Raw genomic sequence first — 19,549 nt, forward strand, 5'->3', positions numbered from 1 at the left:
TGGCACAGTAATTACTTTGTTCCCTCTGTAAAGATGTTTATAATGAACATAAACACATATTCCTCATTTTCAGTGCTCTACTATATTTTCTCTCTCTCCAAATGGCTCCAGCATCAAACAAGAAATTGGTAACTTTATTGTCTTCCTCTCAGAAGCAGCTATAAGCATCTATCAGTGCCAAGGCAATCAATGAGCACAGGAAAAAAGATTTGTGGCTCCCATTTCTGCCTGCCCCACACCGCCTTTAGAAGCAGCGTTACATACAGGGGCTGTTACAGCTGCCTGACTGCACTCACCTCGCAGGACTTCATGTGGTTTACATTTAGCAGAAAGCCTCACGTGCCCACAGCAAAGCTCTGAAGTGGTGGCATCGTTCTCCTAAAACCTCACATTCATGCTCCTCTTCTTGGAAAAAAATGAAATGAGCCTTATGGAAATCCCCTAGTAGGCAAAATAGAGACTAGAGAATGAAGTAACCAAACAAGCACACTGAAATCTAGGAAACTTAGAAAAGATTAAAGTGAATTCTAAATAATCCTGCTGAAAGGATGAGTCCCATTTGCCTGTATCAAAAGCTGGGCCAGATTATGCTGTGCAGACGGTTCCCCGCAGGCACAGCAGGCCAGGACTGCTCATCTTGCTGCTTCCCCTTTCTCACTTGCTTTGTACCTGCTCAAGCCCTGCTGGACCCAGTACACAACCTACTGGATCACGTGGAAGCTCACCAGAAATTCAGGGACAGAGGTACTACAAAGCAACACATCATGTAGCAAAAATATAGCTTCTAGCCTCAACATTTCTCATACCCTCTGCATATTCTGAGAGGTGACAAAGATTTGGTAAAAACTGTTCTATGAGGGGTTTCATTTTCATTTTCTGCGGTGTTGGTGCTGAGAGGCCCTTGCTCACTGCAAAGACCATGTTGCTCAGCCATAATAAAGGGCTCAGTCATCACTTGCACTGCCCTTGCACTGTACCAAAGGCCCAAATGCAGGTGGTGGAGAGAGATTCACATTGGAGTCAGCTCATTCCTGGAATGCTGTGACTTTCCAAACCATTACTGCATGTTACTCTTCACCCTCATCACTGTGTTTCTCATTATCTCCGGAATTAGACACCTGTCAAAGTCCATCCCATTTCTAGGGAAGGGAATAAATTATTGAATACTCGCCATGTCTGCTTGCATTGTCACTTCCTTTTTTTGCTTGCACTTGGCAGCTCCCTTGTTTTTGTTTTTGCCTTTGCCAACTCTTCTTTCTGCTGGCATAATGCTATGTTTTAGCAGGATAGGAAAATTAATAGAAAAGCACTCACACTGAAAATTGCACTGGAATGATATTAAGTACACCTAATTGATTTGTTAATGAATGCCTCCTGTAACAAAAACATTTTTGTTCCAACTGTTTAATCTGTTATTCTCCATAAAAAGTTAAAAAAAAAAAAAAAAAAAAAAAGACAGCAGCTTAATTAAGTGCAGCAGGGGGATGATAGGCAATTCAGAAACAGACAGTGACTCCTGGATAAGCAGCTAATCAAAGAAGAGCCTTACCTAACGAGAGCCAGGAAGAACTGAGCACACTGTCATATTTCTGAGAGGTTTAGCTCCCAGGAGCTGCCAGGCGCTTTAGTGTTTGGGGATCGGGCACTACCTAAGTGCTCTGAACAGACCTGCTTGATTTCGTGCTGCAGGAGCTGCTCTAGGAGAAGGCATTTTGTGACTGTGAAGTGGGTAGGGCCTGATGGCCTTTATCTGACTGCCTGCATCACAAAACCTAACGTATTTGACTTTGCAGTTACAACCAGAAAGATGGAAATGGTTTGCTAGCACAGCTCAGCAAGCCACATCACTCCCCGTGTCATGCTCACCGGGCGCACACACCCGGCCTCTGGCAGTGCACGACCCAGCCCGGTCCCATCCGTGGCCAGGAGCTGGGCTTCGAGCAGGCTTCACAAGGCCGGCAGCACCTGCACCCAGTCGCCACCCCACAGAGCTGGTAGCCACCCCTAGAAATGACACAGTGGGTAGGCAAGTGGCCACTTTAAATCCAGTCCCATGTTCAAACTTGGCTGCTGCTGGCACAACTAAGCTTATTCGCTAGCCTCATCGTAGCCAACATATGAAATTTGGCTCTACACAGAGAGCTAGAAGGGACTATTAGCAGCTTAAGCCTTCCTAACGCACTAATATGAAGGCATAAGTAGGATTTAGGTGATGCTTAATCCCTGTGCTAGCCCTCTGCACAGAAGCAAGCTGTACTCAGAAGAACAGATTTTAGGACAAAGGAAAGTCTTAAGCTTACAGCTTTTTTTGACAAATACTCCTGGTTACTTCCATTTATTCAGCCTTGGAAGCTCTGCTTCCTTCCAAGTGACAGAAGATTAAGAAAGAGAATGAAACTGGGGCCCTGACCCTGCATCTTGTATCTGGACAAAGCTGGGTGCTGCTGTAGGCTTTTTATAAGTCCCCAGAGAACTTTGGTGACAGCCTCAGAGGAAGGCAGCACCATGCCCTGGGCCCCTCGGGCTGGTTTCTGCAGTACAGGAAGCCGATGCAGGCTGAGATAGATTCTGCTACACCATTTTGAAGTGCGTCCTTTCTCTGAGAGTGCTTTGCTATTGCATTATGGTATGTTGCTTCCTTACTGTATTCATTTTTATTATGCATATTTCCCTTGACTTGTTGAGAATGCACATCCCTGAAGGAATTATATTAATGAAGTCATAGTAAATGAGATCCAGGTCTCCTGCTGCATTTCTCGGTGTGTTTGGTTCCAAGAACAGCAATGCTAAGCAAGGAAACCTCACAGGGAGGAAATAGGGTTTGCCTACTAGCAAGCAACTGGAGCAGTTTATCATAAGACTGAAACGAAAACAAAAGAAGAAACCACAAAAGGGTTTTGTGAAGTAGAGTTTGTCACATGGATATTTTCAGACCGCACTGACTTGATGTGCACAGCTCTTCAATGAGATAAGCAGGCAACTCTCTGTCTTCCTGCATGCAAATTAACACAGAACAAAGCTCATCTCCCACCTTTAAATGGACTGTCAACACTTCTAATGGCAATGTTGCTTAATGATCCATCTTGGATGAGTGGATGAGCTTGGATGAGCTAGATTTGAAATTACACTCAACAGCACCCAAAGACTCCAAGCCAGAGCCAACCAGTCATGCTTGGTCCTGTTCAGGCACATAGGGACAGACAACCTAGAGATGGAGATGAACCAAAGGGTCTGTACTCAAAACCAAAAGAAGGAAGAAGAAGAGAGGAAGTAAAGACTGAGAGTTGGCCCAAGTCCCCAAGCTGGCCAGAAACAGGTGCTGAAAATGGCTCTCACTCCAGCCTCTTTCTCCAGCCTGATTCACTGCACCATGCCAAATTTTGCTTTTAACAAGAGGCTGGTTACACCAGCCTCAAGCCTCTGTGCTGTTACCATTTTTTTTTCTTTGAAACATTACCTAAAGCTATAATCAATTTTAAAAATAGTAAACTCATAATCAAACACTTCCCCCCTAGAAAATGTTTTGAATTGTAGGAATAACTGAAAAACCTACATACAAAACAAAACAAAAACAAACAAACAAACAAACAAAAAACAACATTCTTATTCTAGCTTGTAATTATAATACAAATGGATTTTCTATATCAGTAAAGCAGCACAAACGTGTGTTCTACCTTGGTCAACTCACATGAAAACTGGTGAAAGAGACTGATCTGCTTTCTTTGGTATAGCTTTCTGGAAAGATACAACTACTCTTGAAAAAAGACCTGACAATGTAGTAGATTGTAGGAAACCTTAATGAAAAGGCACTGCCAGTGCTATCGAGCCCGACTCATGCTGACATGAGATGCATTTGGTGATACAGTTCAATTCCAATAGCACGGCTTTGAGAACAGATAAGAACAGGCATTATTAACAGCGGTGAAGATGATAGCACAAGGGAAACCAAATCTCATGTCTAACTGCTTGCCACAAGGTTATGAATATTTAGTATTTACTTTAAATATGAATGCATCAGTTCAGTTCAAGTTTACCCTAAAGAAAAGAATTTCTTTAATCCTATAATTTCCAATGTAGATGTCTACTTAGAGGCAGCTATAAAAAGAAAACGGCCATAAAATATAAGTTATGTGTAAGAGAGTTTTGTAGTCTAGAACTTGGGTTTACATGATGAAAACAGCATCAGTATTGTTCCTATCATACTTGTCCCGCTATCATCCCTTCATAGCCTTCCACCCGAACGCAGTGCAAAAGGCATGACTGCCCTTGTAAGCACAGCAGGTGCTGCTAGGGGGAACCAGTCTTGGACTAGAGGACAAGGAAAGACCTTCCTTCTGTAATGGTGGTGAAACAAAAAATAATAAAATGAAGAGAGAGTGCATTACCTTGAAGTGCAGATTCCCACAGCGAAGGCCCCAGCAGGTGCTGGGGTTGTCCTCGCCCTCAGTGACTGTGGGCTGGAGTGCCCAGCTCCTGGGGGCACTCACCTCGGGGTCAGGCAGGCTCGGGGTTCTTGTTCCCCTGCTCCCCACCTGTGCCAACAACTGTGCTGCTGTGGGCCAGCCCGAGTCCTGCACCCACCCCTCCTTGCCTGGAAACCTCTCACAATACCTGAGCAGGGCCATCACCCTCAAGGGGTCTGCACTGGCGTGAAGGACTGGGCCCCCAGGACTCTGCTGGTCCTTGTGGCCAAGAGACAGCAGCCCCCTCCTGCGAGCACCACAGCAACTGCTGAGGGCAGGCAACAAGCACCAAATGCAGTAAAATCTTCTCTGAGTTGCTCAAGCCAGAAGGTTTGGTTCTGAATATTGACAGGGCACAGATCTATTAAAACAGAGGGTGCAGTTTTTTTCCCCACATTAATTTTTCAGAGCATGGCTGCACTGCCAAGGAAAGAAAAATGACATGAAAAAGAGCTGGACTTGGGTTTAGGGCCGCCTTATTGTGTCTTCCACTCCAGTATCTGCTCAGTGACTGAAGGTCTGAGATGGGCAATGAATTCATCAACTTGTGTATCAGGGTTGGTATGGATTAGGAAGCATCACTGCTGCTGCTCGGTTGTACTGGAAACAGAGGCAGGTGAATTCAGGCAAGGGTCTCACGTGCTGCCTTGTAACGTTACCGGGGTGGGTGCGAGGAACCCCCCGAACCAACCGCCACTACCGAGTTACCACAGCTCAGAGGGTTGCAGCCGCAGACACACACCAAGGCCAACCTCTGATGGGAAGTTCACAGCACTTAGGTGTTTTCCAGAGGCAGCAGTGGCACCATTAGACAAGAGCTACAGACGCACTCAGATCCCTGATTACAGCCAGGCTCACACACTGGGGCAGCTGCCGCAGAGCGCGGCGTCTCAGCAGGAATTTGCTTAGGGAGGCTGCAGCAGAGAGGTACCTGCCTTTCCTTAAACACCAGCAATATCTCGCTCGCTGCTAGCTGTATGGCCTCAGTCCTCACATGCTCGCAAAGGTGCTGGAACCAGCTTGAAACGTGTGCTGGTTTCTGACATTTGAGTTATGCAGAGCCTGCAGGTACAACAGGAAGCTGTCTTCACCTCCGCACTGGGATAGCGCCTCATGGCAGGGTAGGCTGTGGACTGCTGACGTAAGGCTTTTGTGTACATCATGGAGAGGCAAAGGTTTGGTGAGATTTATTCCCTGCGTTTTCTGGATCAGGCTGACCCACTTTTATTCCTGAAAGAACTGGCATTGTTACTCAAAGCCCCAACAAATGTCTGATGCAAGTGCTTGTGAGCATGTGAGGAGGTGACAATGCCCATCTTGGTGCTGTGGAGAATTAGAAGTAAAACCTAAAATCCGTAAAAGCACACTCCTGCAGAAAGACACCAGAGATGGGCTCTTATGGGCCATTGCACAGAGTTAAGTGCAGAGCAGCACAGTGCATCCCCGTACAACCAGGAGCTGTTCCCCTCACTCCCCCATCAGCATTTTTCCCTTTTGACCACACGCTCCCCCTGGTGCTTGTTCGGTAAAACAAACCCGCGGGAGGACAGGAGAGCCTTCTTCCCTACCCAACAGCCAAAAAGCACGCTCGGCAGGCCATACACTGAGAGAGGCTGGTGATCCGAAATCAAATCCTGTGGCCCAGAGCTGCAGGAGATGAAGTCTCGAGAGGACGTAGGCTGCTCCCTACCGTACTCTGTGGCCAGGGGCCCTGCCAGCACCTGGCTCCTGTCCCTAACGCCACCGCCTGCCCGCTGCAGATGCACCTTGCCATTAGTGGAACAGGGGGGAAGGCCTGGGGCTGGGTGCCTCGCAGCTGGGTACAGCAAAGGGCTGCCGGAGCGGCACTGCAGAGAGAATCCCTCGGAGTTGCTGTTTATGTGTTTGTTCTGTTTGAAGTGGTAATAAATCCGGTCCCTGGCAGCGGTGCGGATCTGCACAGTGTACAACGCTCGGATCAGGGCGCTTGCTTGTATGGGAAAGAAACTTGAAAGGCAAATTGTCCAAGGAGCTCAGATTCAAGCTCAGGCTGAATTCACACATCTCACGGGTTATTACAGGCACGCACAGCATTTGCAGGATTATTTGGGCTGTTCTTACTGCGACTGTGAATTTTCCAGAATTGCAGGCAACCAGCTGAGTACATGGCTGGCTCCGTGCTTTTCTTTGGCCTCTGAGAGACTGCCTGGGAAAACATCTCCTAGCTTTCATTTTATACTTTTATTTTCCCCAGTGGGCAGAACGAAAACCACCAGAACTTGCCAATGACAGAAGTGAGGCATTCCTTAATTTATGAAATCACAAAGGAAGTGATTCCAACTTATCCCATTGGAATAGAAGAGATTAAATGACCAAAGAGCAATTTTGTCCAGAATACTTGATTCAGAACCAAAGAGGGAAAGCCACGTGGAGTTTTCTCACTGCATTTGACCCCACTTCTCTCCTCCACCTGGCCATGACCACTCGTGGGCAGACGCTCCCCTTGCTCCTGGGGGCCTGAGCATGCTGCCATCACCCTCCCACTGCCAGGTCCCCGGGGTTGTAAGGAACAAGCAAATATGTGATTCAGTCCTACCTCGTCTGAGTGACTGAAAAGGGCAGGCAGAGGTTTGCTCCCGAGGCTTCACTGTAGAAAACACTGGCACTCTGATGCTGCTCCATGGATACCCTGAAGTGTGTGCCTAGCCCTGTGTGGGCTAATAATTACACTGACAGAGAGCATTTACACTTACATACGTGCACTATTGGGCTGGGGACTTTAAAAGGTGCAAGGAAGAATATACATATATAAAGAAAAAGAAAACTCCTGTAAATCTAGAAAGAAAAAAAATGTATTTGACAAAGGAAAAATAGGTCTAAAGAGGTCAATAGGAATTTTACTGCTGGATTTCTAAGCAGCCAGGATATGGCTTCAAGCTGCGAAAAAATAAGTAAGGGAAATACCTCTGTTTCCCCCTATTTCAGAAAACAAAACGATTATTTTAACCTGAACCACAGGGTTTGCAGTGACCGTTTCCTCTCATAGTTGGTCTGCTATCACTGCGAGCACTCCGCACAACTCAGTGCATGGATCAGAAGCAGAATGATATTGGTGCATTTCTTAATAACAGGCAATTGGGTCCATTAAAAATGTTATTAAACATGCTGCTCGCAGCATTATCAGGAAGGATACAAATTGCTTGTGATTAAAGCAGCGTTTTACAAATCTTATTCCAACTTTAGTGCAGCAGTGAACCACTCCACCCAAACCCCCTGCAGCAGCCTTGAAGCACAAAGCGAGCCCCAGCAGTGACACTGGAGCAGCGAATTCAAGGACTTGCTGTGCGCAGGATTAGCATGTTCTTTGCGGAGATGTGAGAACGTTACAAAGCTGGCGAGGCTAAACTACAGACTGAATCCCAGCCCTGTTTATGAGACGACAGTATTCATTTATTCTAGTCCACCGAAAATAAATTCAAACCAAATTGCATTCTAAATTAGTGTTTCATTATGTACAGCAAATACAGAGAACTCAAAGATACAGAGAGATAACACAAAACAAAGCTTCACACTTCTTAATTGTAGCTATTACCCTTCTCACTGCCAGCTCCTCTTTTTTTTTTTTTTTTTTCCTGTTTCAATTTATCTGATGCTTGTGCAGAACTCTCTGCTAAGCTGCCATTAAAGAAAGTGTTAATGGAGGTAATTAAACCTAAGGATTGTTGACATTTACTAGAAATCAGTGTTTGGACTATTGGCAGTCCTGTACTCAGGTATCACTTATGCAGTGAGCTCGTAAGACAGCAACATTCAAGAACATAGTCTGGTGTCAGCTGAAAACACCAGCACCTGGAACAACATTATGACTCATTTATGAGTAATGGGCTGGAAATCTTACAATTTTTCATGTATTATTCACTTTTGTGGTGGTTCTTCATCTAGAACAGCACATTGAAGGTGAGCATTAGAGCCCAGGAGAGAGCAAAGGTGCTCCACGATCCCCTGCAGCCAGCAGGACAGAGCTGGTGGCCAAGGGACAGGGGAAGGACAGGGGAATTCATTAATGGTCCCTCCAGTCCCACCAGGAGCTCTGAAGGAAGCCAGCTCCACTTCACAGATTACTAGAAACAATGTACACATCCTGAAAAATGACTGTCCTAATGATGTTCAGCATGGAGCAAGCATGAAAACGCCCATCTTGGGCAACACCAATGGCTGCATAGGAAAAAATCTTCCAGAATTAAAATCTGGAGTTGCTCCATTTTGAGCTAGCTGACCAGCTCCTGTCCCGTGGGGCTGGGGCTTCACGCTGGGCACAGAAGAGTGTGGGAAACCTGGGGTGACACTGGCCACACCACTGAACCCCTGCCTGTCTTGTTTCAGAGGTTCAGATTCCAGCCACCCCAGTTTCTAGTAGCACAGATACCAAATTTTAAAGAATTAACATTTGTTTGGCTACAGATAGGCAGTTACTTTCAGCCTTACTCTGCACAAATGGCATGCCTATGATATATTTTTATAGACATCGGTGATGGAAACATAAAAATAAAAGAGATTGAGCTTAAACAGCCTGTCACAGTTTGCATGGTGGGATGGCTGTGATTAATATCCAAACAACATGTTGTCAGTTCTCACTAGATCAAAGTAGGATAAATCCATAAATTTGAAAAAATAAATCCAATGTCAAAATACAAAACCAAAACTCCAGCAATTACTCATTTTCAAAGATGACACTGCTGAATAATAAATGATTTATAGGCATGAAGTAGAAATTCTTCAGAGTTATTGTAGTTAGGGGTGTGAATATTACCGTACTGAGTCAGAGAGTAGCAGTTAGCACCAGTTAGAAGCTGCCAGCTTTGTGAACAAATCTTGCTTTTGGCCACAGGTACTCTGTCACGCTGCCGCTGAGGCTCTTCATTGAGCCAGGCATTGCAGAGCAGCACACTATTCCAGGATAAGCTCATTAGCAAGCTCCTATCAATTTGCAAGCAATTATTTTGTGGGCGTACACACAGAAGATGTGGGAATGGAACTGGCTTGAATTTAAGTCTCCAGGGACTTGCACCTGAGAAGATGCATGTGGATGAAACAGTTGCAGCAGGTTAGGTTCCTGCCCTTCCCATACCTGTGGGGATCTACCATCTCCATAGCCTCTTCGGGACTGGAGGGAAAAAAGCCCCAAAATCCAAACACCAAAGCATCCTGCCCACATTTCAGCCAACAGCTACAGGAGTGGCGCACGCTCCAGTGGAGCGTACCTCTCTACAAACAGCTCATGGACAGGGAGAGGGCAAATGACAAGAAAGGAGGCTTGGGAATAAACTTTGCAGAGGTGGGGGAAAGAACTAAGACAACGCAGAAGGAAAATAAAGGCAAGAAAAAGTAGGTGGTCAAAAGGGGATGGAAGCATTGTTCTGTTTCTGTGTCCTCCTGCTTATTGTTAGGACTTTATTGCACTTCTCTACTGTTTTGCTGCTAGAACACCATTTTCTTCCCTGCTTGGCAGCATAGCAAGAATGTGGCATGTTTTAGAGACCTCTGTCATCATCTTTGTTTCCAGATTTGTCTCTTCAGCAAATCTCCATGTTTCGTATTCGTTCAGATTGCTGCAATTTACATATTTTTAAGGGAACCAAGATCTGCCTAGGGGAGCACCTCAGTTTTATCAGCCCCTGCACAGAAAATCTCTCCCTTCTCAGAGATGGCTCCAACTCTTAGCTCAGGAAAGCAACATCTTCCTCTGTTGGCTACTTTTTATATTTAGAAAAAATTGTAAAAGTCTGCCACTGTCACCACATGTGGCCCCTATTTGAGCAACAATAGCAAAGGACAGCAAACGATAAACACGACGAAGCAGATGGGGAAAGGAGAAGAACGAGTAACACGGGAGGCTGCTTTTGAGGAACACGGTGAGCACTGCTCCCTGAAAGTTGGCCCCTCAAGGTATGAAAGAAACAGATCCCAGGATCAGCTGCAAAGCACACCTGAGACACCAGCACTGGATGTAAGCACGTGATTAAACCTATGCTGAGCTCCCTGCTTCACCAGCAGGCAGGCTGCATCTCCCTGCTCTGCAGTCACAGTCTCGACACATTTTAATGTGGATTTGTGTACCCACTGCACTTCAAATGCCCGTCAAAACAGTGCTACTTAGTGAGAAAACTGTGTTTTAATGAGGTATGCTTCTAAAGATTTAAATTCAGCCCTAGTTCAGAAGAAATGTGTCCTCCTCCCATTTCCAGCTGGTATTTTTCCCCTCAACCATGCACACAAATAAGGCTACGATAGAATTTCAAGGTAGGAAAAGCGATCAACAGACATAGGGAAAAGGATGAACTTGAAAAACACCAAAGCTGTTAGGTTTATCCAAAGCACAGGACAAGAAAGGAAGTGGCCGTGAAAGAGAAATTCTTCAGAAACTGCCGTGTTTCTGACTGGTTCTGCACGTCTAATTAACCTTTAACGGCATTAATTGGTGTCTACTACCTCAGTACTCCCACATGAAGACAGCTCATAAAAGGCACTGCCTTCTAAGGATGCTGTGGGAGTTGCAGCCTGTTCGCGGTAAGAAGGCCCAAGGCTCAACCGCCTTCCCCAGGGCACTGCCGCTCAAGTGGCTCTTCTCCTCCTGACTTCGCAAAGCCTGGAACAAAGGGGAACAGCTTCTTCACAGCACAAATGCATGTTTCTCACTAACCATTTGTCCTCAGGGTCTTGTTTTCATTTCACTTAACTCAGTTCTGCCCTAACAGATTCTCTCTGTGTGTAGTGTTTAGTTACCTTGCTCTCATAGCTCTTGGGGATTTGTGCTTTAAAAATCACGCAAGCTTCTGGTAAATGCGGATGATCATCAGACTATAGGAAACAACAGCGATGTAAGGTTCCTTAGCTTACAATATATTCCCTAACACAATGCTGGAACATACACCTGGGGACTTGGGCCATGGGATATCACCTCTGCCCCTGTCATGTTGGAGACTGACTTAAGTCCTGCCTGTGAAGACAAAGGCTCCCTGAGGGCTCTTTCCTTGTGGTTACCTATTTAAAGTGTGCCCATCTATTTGCTGCAATGGCTCTAGATGCAGTGTGACAACTGGAAAATGTAAACCCTGCTCCTGCTCATGCCCCATCAAGTGTAGCAGCAGTCCTGCCCAGGCGTGAACTTCCTGCTCACCAAGCAGAAGCTGTCTTCAACAGGGCCGCGTGCTGTGTGCAAGCATCAGTTCAGGCACCCAGACAATACAACGGCAAATAAATGGTGTGTTGTGTTGTGCACACTCCTCGTGCCACAGGGCATACGTTAGATCACTACAAAAGGTTTGCTTCTGCACACACACTTCGTGTAACCTGAGGGCTCCATGGCTACTGTTCTGTAAGTGGCCCCTGCAGCGCGCACTCCTGCTGCCTTGGCCCGGGCAGCCCTGGGGGCTCAGCCCCCCCTCCCTGCCACAGAAAGTGATAGAAAATCCAGGCAGCGATACACCACCCAACCGGCTTCACAGGGCTACTGGCTGCTGGGGCAGTAACACTGCAACCTCCTGTTTTGGCCCGGTGATTCAAAAGCCACAAACAATGCACACGAGACAGAGGCTAGAAACTTCCACTAACCGAGACAGTATAGGCTGATTCCTTTTGCCTAAAGCCGTCAGAAATCCCACTGCCTCAATCGCTTGTAGCCGAGGACCAACCACTCACCTGTAAGTTCTTGAGTCCTTCCCATTGATGTCCAACAGCACACATGGACACAACACTGTCATACACTGCTGGCAAACCTGAACAGACACGTCTGTTGTGGTTGATTAAATCAATCCAATTTCACCCTATCATTTAACACGACTTCAAGGAGACCTTTTGTCATCCAACTCCAAGAATTTGATGCTTCTTGACGCTGGCTAACAGAGGGATTCAGAGCTTCGTTATGAAAAGGGATTTTCTCACAGAATTGATAAACCCGTGGTCCATACCCTCCCTCTGGACACTGAGGTTTGGGAAATGCACCTAACTCCTTCCAAGTGCAGTAGACATTGACAGGACTAGTTGTTATTTGAGCTCTCTGTGTCTCCGGCACAGCCTAAGGAACAGGCTTCACATTTTCTTGCATTTTCTCTGAAGTTATGCAAGTTTTACTAACAGAACCTGTATGTTATGGCTCTCCCCAGCTGTTGGTGTACCACCCCTGAAGTCCTACCTAGCTCTAAGCTTTGTACAAGACAGCGAGTTTATTTCCATAACGTGTTATTTTCAGTGCAAGGGTTTTCCTATTTTAATTCAGTTCCTGAGTTATTCCTGTTTTCCACAATGTGGCTTCAACAGCATTTATTGTAATAAAAAAAAAATAATAATAAAAAGCTTATAAAACCCCAATATGCAATTATTCTTGTTGAAAAATTAAATTGGCCAATCGACCTATAAATAGCACGAAGGCAGTGGAATTCCTAGGACACCTCCCTATCCATAGCTGCCTGTGGAAACATCCCAATGCTTTCAGATTTGCTCAAAGTACCCAGACCACTGTAACAACACCACAGGCAACTTCAAAGAGTTGAAAACTAAAATTTCTTGAGATCTCCTTACAGCTTCAGTATGATCTGAATCAATACTGGGCCTTTTATCAAAGCAAAAATGTGCTGCCCAATGCGAAGTGTGAAATTAATAATGCATGCACAAGGCCAATGCACAATGTTTAATTATTCTTACCTGATTCAGAAGTCTGCTGGTATTCGTTGTCACCAGTTGCACAGGACCACCATCTGCAGCTTGGAATCTGAAAGCTGCTTCTTCAGCACTGGAAGTGGGATGACATTTTATTTTCCAGTTTAATGTCTTCTTGCAAGTTACAGAGTACTCTGGCACAAGGTCTTACAAGAGCACATGGGTACTTGTAACACAGAGGAAGAGTCTTGACAGAGCCTTGCCTATTCCGAGATGCTGAGATAACTGATTATTCCTTTTCAGACTTGTGTACACTAGCTACAGACCTTATGAAATCTCTTTGACCTGAATAGGGAACTGAAAAACTCCCATGTCTGCAGAGCATATTGCTGAAATATAGGAAAATTGCTTGACGTTTTGCAAGGAAAACAGGTCCACCTGACAGAAACAATAGAGGGACTTGGAAATTGGAAATTAGAGCTTTCCAACACAGCTTTCCTGTGTGGTCTAGCCATGGGAACACTGAGTCTTTTTAAATTGTAAGAGCTTTCATTCATTTCCTTATCAAGCTGAACATGACTCATCACTGATCAGTGTACACTAAGTGCACATGCTGTGTTGAAATTAGCTTTTAAATAAGATTTATGCAGGGCAGGACAGTGTAGACAGTGAAAGTGGAAAATACCGAGAAGATGGAAGGTTTTTTGAGTCAGTCAAAGGTTTTTTTGATCAGTCAAAACCAAATCAATGTTGCTGACCAGATCCAAGGTTCATTTAAAAGCATTGTTTAAGTTAGCATCGTTTCTTCCAGGTGAGGATTTGCTGCCTGAGTTTCGAGACACGTTGGTAAGACACATTTAGGTAACAGCCTTTTACATTGTGCATGCTAGCAGAAGGCTAAGTTTGTTGTGCTGTATTTGAGCTGCATAAGCTGGTTTTATCTTCCTGAAACCCTATTTTAGAGATTCCAAACAGAATTCCTCCTCTAGCCTAATCTCTTGTGATCATAGATCACACTATATCTGTGAGGACAGCCAGCAACTGCTTTCTGAAAAGCCTTTTTTATCACTATTTCATTTTGCAACAAAATGTAATCACTCAGCTCCGTCAAGCTTCCCTGGGCCTGCAGAGCGCCCAGCCAAGTGAAAACACAAAGTGCAAGCCAAATGAAAAACCTTGCCGTGCTTCGCATGGATTGAAGAACAGAAAAAGAGAAATGGAAGGTGTGTAAAAAGGGAAGGTGCTTGTTTACAGGATATGCAGGAGCTTATATTTAGCGGCTAATGTTCCATGCTACTAGTGAAAGACAATGAGGGAAGTAAAGCGGGTGTCAGATAGGTTAACCACAACCTTTAATCTACAGTTTCGGTATTTCTGGGCAGCTGTTTCTGGGAAAGTATGCTAGGATGCAAAATAGGCAAGAAAACCCCAAATCATTTGTTACCTCATCATAAAGAATAGGAAACAAATATTTTGGCATTTTGCAGGCACAAGGTATACAAAAGGGTAATAATTCACTCTTCATGGCTTGGAGTTCACTTTGTGCACTGCCAGGCGCCTGTTAAATTGATGACTTGATTGTCTTTTTTTGTACAAAACAAATAAATGAAGAAAGATACTCTATTCATTTCAGAGCAGCATGGAAAACAAACAATCCTACTTCTCTCAGAATAAAATAACACTTTTAGCTTTATCATTTGACACGTTCTTTTCCACTAACAGTCAAAATCCAGTTTTCTGGATGAAAAGTAACCTCCTTCCCCTTTCTTTAACCACAAATGTTGACAATTATATTGTCCTCCTCCAAGACACTCACTTGCATATGCCTATACCATTCGTGTAATTGAGTTTCTGGAGGGACAACTGGAGCAACAAAGTGTCTTAGATCTACGAAGCATTTCTTCCTATTTCATGTGGTTCTCAGAGACAAATAATGTCACACACAAGGCTGGTCCTCACTGAAGTGTTATTTTCAAAAACGATGTAATTTCAACATTAAAAAAAAAAAGCATGCAATGATCAGAGAAAGTGATGGGAAGTTTTGTACTATATCCATCTGTCCTTTATAGATACATATACCTAAAACAGAAAACTTTCCCTCTTTTGCATATGCAATTAATTCTGGGAGATAGTACATGTTACAGATCCACAACATATTAGTTACAGACAGAAATGATAGTACAAAAATCAAAGGTTAAAACTAAGAAATAAGCTCTTTACAGCTGAATGCCTGTAAAGTTTGTTGGAATTGTTGCTTATAGTAGTCCCAGTAATACACCAGGTTTTACATGTGCTGTCCTTGTTCTATAGAAAGTAAATGGAGACTATTTCACTAAGTTAAGCATATGCATCATTGTTCGCAGGATCTTTTGCCTTCTGCCACTAAAGGCTGGTTGCCATCTCCCCATCCCCACTGACCAGCGGTACCATGAGTATTTCTCAGTTGTAACTCTTCATCCAACAGAACATGTAACAAAAATATTCTGGTCTCATTAAGAGGAAAGAAGAATGACCAAAATGAGTCAGACTACGGATTCATATAACTAACACCGTGAGACTCTGACAGTAGCCAAACCCAAGTACAGAGGAACGAGTATTGGATCAGAGGAAACATTTACTGATGCTTTCCCAGAGCCCCCATCAATTTGCAAGCCAGGGGCCAACAGATTTAGAATTTAAGGGCACAATTATAAAACTAATTACGGGGAAAAACTGTTTTTGGAAGCTCGGGGACCCCTGGCTTGGTTTATCTGACTGTCATTTTGGCATGCCTGCTTATTTTCACATGAACTAAATTGCCATCTTCCCTTTTTTGTTTGCTTGTATTAATGTGTGGGGAAAAAAAACAAGACAGTCCGTTTCCTTGATGTGGCAGGATACATGAACTAACCAGGACTCAAGGAAGTCTGAAGTGATTGCTCCCTCCATTCCTACAACACATGCACTCATGCTTTGAAGGATTCATCTCCCAGTATCATGTTCTCAACCTTCATAGCACCGAATTCACTTGTGTAAACGACTCATAATTGTCCCAGGAAAGGAAAGAATACCCCAAAGTCTGAACAATGCCTCAAAACGAATGAGGGTTAGCTCACCCAGATACAATACAACTCCAACTTGGTCAAAGGAGACCATTCCAATGACTTAATTAGGAGCGCTCTGAAAATAGATAACACTGTCTGTTGGAGAAGTTCCACAGGTTTGGACAAAGGTCACATTCTTTGACCATGACTGAGGGAATGAAATTCTAATCTGTAACACCACCGGCTGATGCATTTTGGTCTCCAGGCTGAGCATTATCATGCTGTATCAAACAGGAGCACAGCTCTGAGATCTTAAATGGACTCATACCACTTTTCCTGACATAGTTGAAGTTGCTGGCCTTATACCATAAAAGCTCTCACTGAGTCTGGGGTTTATTTAAAAACCAGAGATTCCCCAGGCAGGTTCCTTGCCATTTCCCCTGGAAATGGAACAATGTGCTGGAAGTGAAGTTACTGCATGAGAACCATGACTCAAGTGCCTACAGGGGTCCTCACGTGGTATCATTCCAGGCAGGCTATAAACATGTAATTTTATTTCTATTTTTTTAAGAAAGAATATCTTTGGCAGAAGGTAAACTGAGGAACAGGTAATGATTAGATGTGCATTTTGACATACTTAAAGTTATTTATTAAAAAAAGGACTGATCCGGGGTGGGGGGAAATGTGAGCTAAAGATCTTTTTTTCTTGGATAATAAAACTAGATTATACCATTCTTCCTTCTTACTTCTCTCTTGGTAACAAAGAGAAAGAACAAAGCAAGGGGAAGAATAAAGGAAAAACTGGAAAAAGAACAGTAATATTACAATATCAGTAAATTTTCATGGCAAGCATTTTAGATCATCACATCTTGAAGGAAACTCAGGGGAAGAAATAACAGGCTGGAACAAATTCCTTCTGATAACCTCTATCATAAAAATTATTTTGCAGGAAACTTTTTTCATGCTAACACTGATTGGAGTGGATAGAGGTTGGGAGTACAGGCAAGATGCAAACCATATGATATCTTACCAGTAGCTAGTTAAATACATGGCGTCTGACTTTTTATCATCAAGGACTTCAGGTATGTAACTTATTATGTCTATGTCTTAAAATCAAAACAAACAAACAAAAAACCAAACAAATCCTTTTCTGTAGGTAAGAAACATACTCACTGATGCAGATCACTAATTTTCAACAATCCTAACAATTCTGGCTTTATGGAGCAGCTCTTTCTTTCTACCAATACCACAAAATGTAGAAAGCTGAAGAGGAAACAAAAGTTAAACCAAACCATTTAAAAATCATAGCACTGTGACAGATTTTATTTCATTTTTATCAGAACTACATGCTTGCTACCACTAGGAACAGACATTCCTTTTTTTTTTTTTTTTTTCTTTTTCTATTTTTTTAAACCTGCATTAAATGTTGACCTAGAGCTTGCTGTGCCTTGGAGATCTGGCTCAGGAGTTAACTGCATGATTTTTTATTTAAATAGATAAGCACTTAAGTTTGAAAATTAGACAAATACAGGTGAACAGGAAAATTAAATTACAAATTCAGTTCATACAAATATCTCATTCTATGCACTAAATCCTGTTAATTAGCTCAGATCTTTTAAAAATTCTTAAAATACTTATGAAACATTATTTACAAATTATATAAATAAATCCCAGGTCTCTTTTAAATTAACCAGTACAACAACAAAAAAGTCACCTTTTTGTACTGTGTGTACTAAAAATGTTCTTGTTTATTGATCATTTCCCAGTTGGCAGTATAAAACATTTGTTCACTTACATTAAAATGGGTTCAAATAGAAGTAAGGAAGGTATTGGTTTCAAAAGAAAACAAAACAATATTATAAATGCTTAAAATCAATGAGGCTTCTTAATGTTCTTTCCTGCACAGTTTGCAGTCATTTTTAGAAGTCCCTTCTACAGTATTTGTCTTGTGAACAGGTCATCTCAAAATAGCAGAGACAAAGTTTTAGCCAAAGAAAATATTCAGTACGTTGCTCACACTTCACAAAGACCTTTTTACCAGGAGGAAAAGGACAGAACGGAATGTCAGTGGCCAGCACAAGCCTTTACAACATTTAACTTAAAAGGCAGCATTTATAGAACTAATCACAGACTATACACATCCTGCACTGAACAGCAATCAAAAAGACTGGAAAATATACATTTAGGAAAACAAGAGACCAATGGTTTTCCATTGCCTTTGATAAAATTAATGCTTTTCTCCTTGTCTTTTGTTTCAAAACCAGCATCAACACCACCAACAACTACAACTACCTTTTCCTTTAACATAATATATGCCAGATAACTACTGTACGTGAGAAATGTACAATAAAAGGAGAGAAACCACTGAATTTCCTATGCAGACACATGAAAATATAAAGCCATACAGATTCCAAAGTGCCATGAATACCAAATTCAAGTGATGGTTTATAGCATGTATGAAAGAAACTAAATGGAACTTGCTCTATGGGTTGCTGAGCCCTTCAGCTGTATCTTCAGTTTCCCCTTTGGCTGCTTTGGAGAGAATTTCCATCCATTTCAGCTGCAGTTCTTCATCTTCTGCACTGAAATATATAGTTTGCTGGGACTGGCAAAGCTTAAAGACGTGCTTCACTTCAAACTTCTCACCAGAACCTGGAAAACTGACTTCATATCCAGGCAGAGGAATGGGACGTGGACCCCGTCCATCCTAAAAGAAGAAGAAAGAGCAAATGTAAACACCCAGCACCAAATCATATTAAAAACGGGAGGAGCAGGGGCACGCTGCCCTACCCCCACGGCGTGCTTACCAGGCACATGCTTGCCACCATCAGCCTCAGGGCAGGCAGCTGCACCACAGCTCCCCGGGAAGCAGTGCCTCCCTGTGCCACTCACAGGTACCTACCCTGTGCTACACTCGAAGTCTGACGTCCCTGCTCACGCAGCTACCCCCACCAGGTTTCAGCAGTTGGGGTACAACAATTTACATGTCTCACCATGACTGATAACTGTGTACCTCTACCAATTCTGAGACAAGTGCTGTTACAAACTCCAGCACAGATCAGTCCTCTGGGGCCTTTGGGGCATGCACAAACGCACACTTGTGCAGACACACTTAAGTGAGCGCATGAACGCATGCACATTCTGCTTCTGGTTCAATTCTGCAGCTTAGAAAACAGATAAGAGGAGGTACTGACTGCTTAACCTAAAGCAATAAAAGGAAATGACTTAGCAGGTTTTTATTCTTATTTAATGGATTCTCTTCTGCAGCAAGAATACAGGTCCAGCAGTGACATGACTGGGGATTTTCACAGAACTTTGTATTTTTTACATTTTTGCTTCTTCTAAAAACCTTTGTATTAGGGTACAGGCAATCAGGTCCAGGTGAGAACAGCTCAATGCAGCCCCTCTGGGCTTTTTGGTTAAATATCT

General features: G+C 43.5%; 2 protein-coding genes across 8 annotated transcripts in view; both read right to left on the reverse strand.

Moving 5' to 3' along the window:
• Positions 1-13,374, reverse strand: part of SUSD3 (sushi domain containing 3) — a 69,531-nt gene extending 56,157 nt beyond the window's left edge. Inside the window, exon 1 of one of the 2 annotated variants that reach the window (XM_068694672.1) lies at positions 13,143-13,374. Coding sequence is in view for 1 of the 2 variants with exons in the window: in XM_068694669.1 (XP_068550770.1) it covers positions 12,141-12,202 (62 nt within the window). In the remaining variant the exon portion in view is untranslated. Of the gene's footprint in view, positions 1-12,140; positions 12,218-13,142 lie in introns of those variants that run through there. The other variant, XM_068694669.1, reaches the window with a different exon arrangement.
• A 4,474-nt stretch (positions 13,375-17,848) lies between these two features.
• The window catches only part of FGD3 (FYVE, RhoGEF and PH domain containing 3), a 109,964-nt gene continuing 108,263 nt past the window's right edge, over positions 17,849-19,549 (reverse strand). For all 6 annotated transcript variants that reach the window (XM_068694654.1, XM_068694655.1, XM_068694656.1 and 3 more), the window contains one exon: positions 17,849-18,827. In XM_068694654.1, the coding sequence (XP_068550755.1) occupies positions 18,603-18,827 (225 nt within the window). In that variant the 3' untranslated portion in view covers positions 17,849-18,602. The remainder of the gene's footprint in view (positions 18,828-19,549) is intronic.

This window comes from Anas acuta, chromosome 11 (assembly GCF_963932015.1).
Source record: "Anas acuta chromosome 11, bAnaAcu1.1, whole genome shotgun sequence".
NCBI classification, from domain to species: domain Eukaryota; kingdom Metazoa; phylum Chordata; class Aves; order Anseriformes; family Anatidae; genus Anas; species Anas acuta.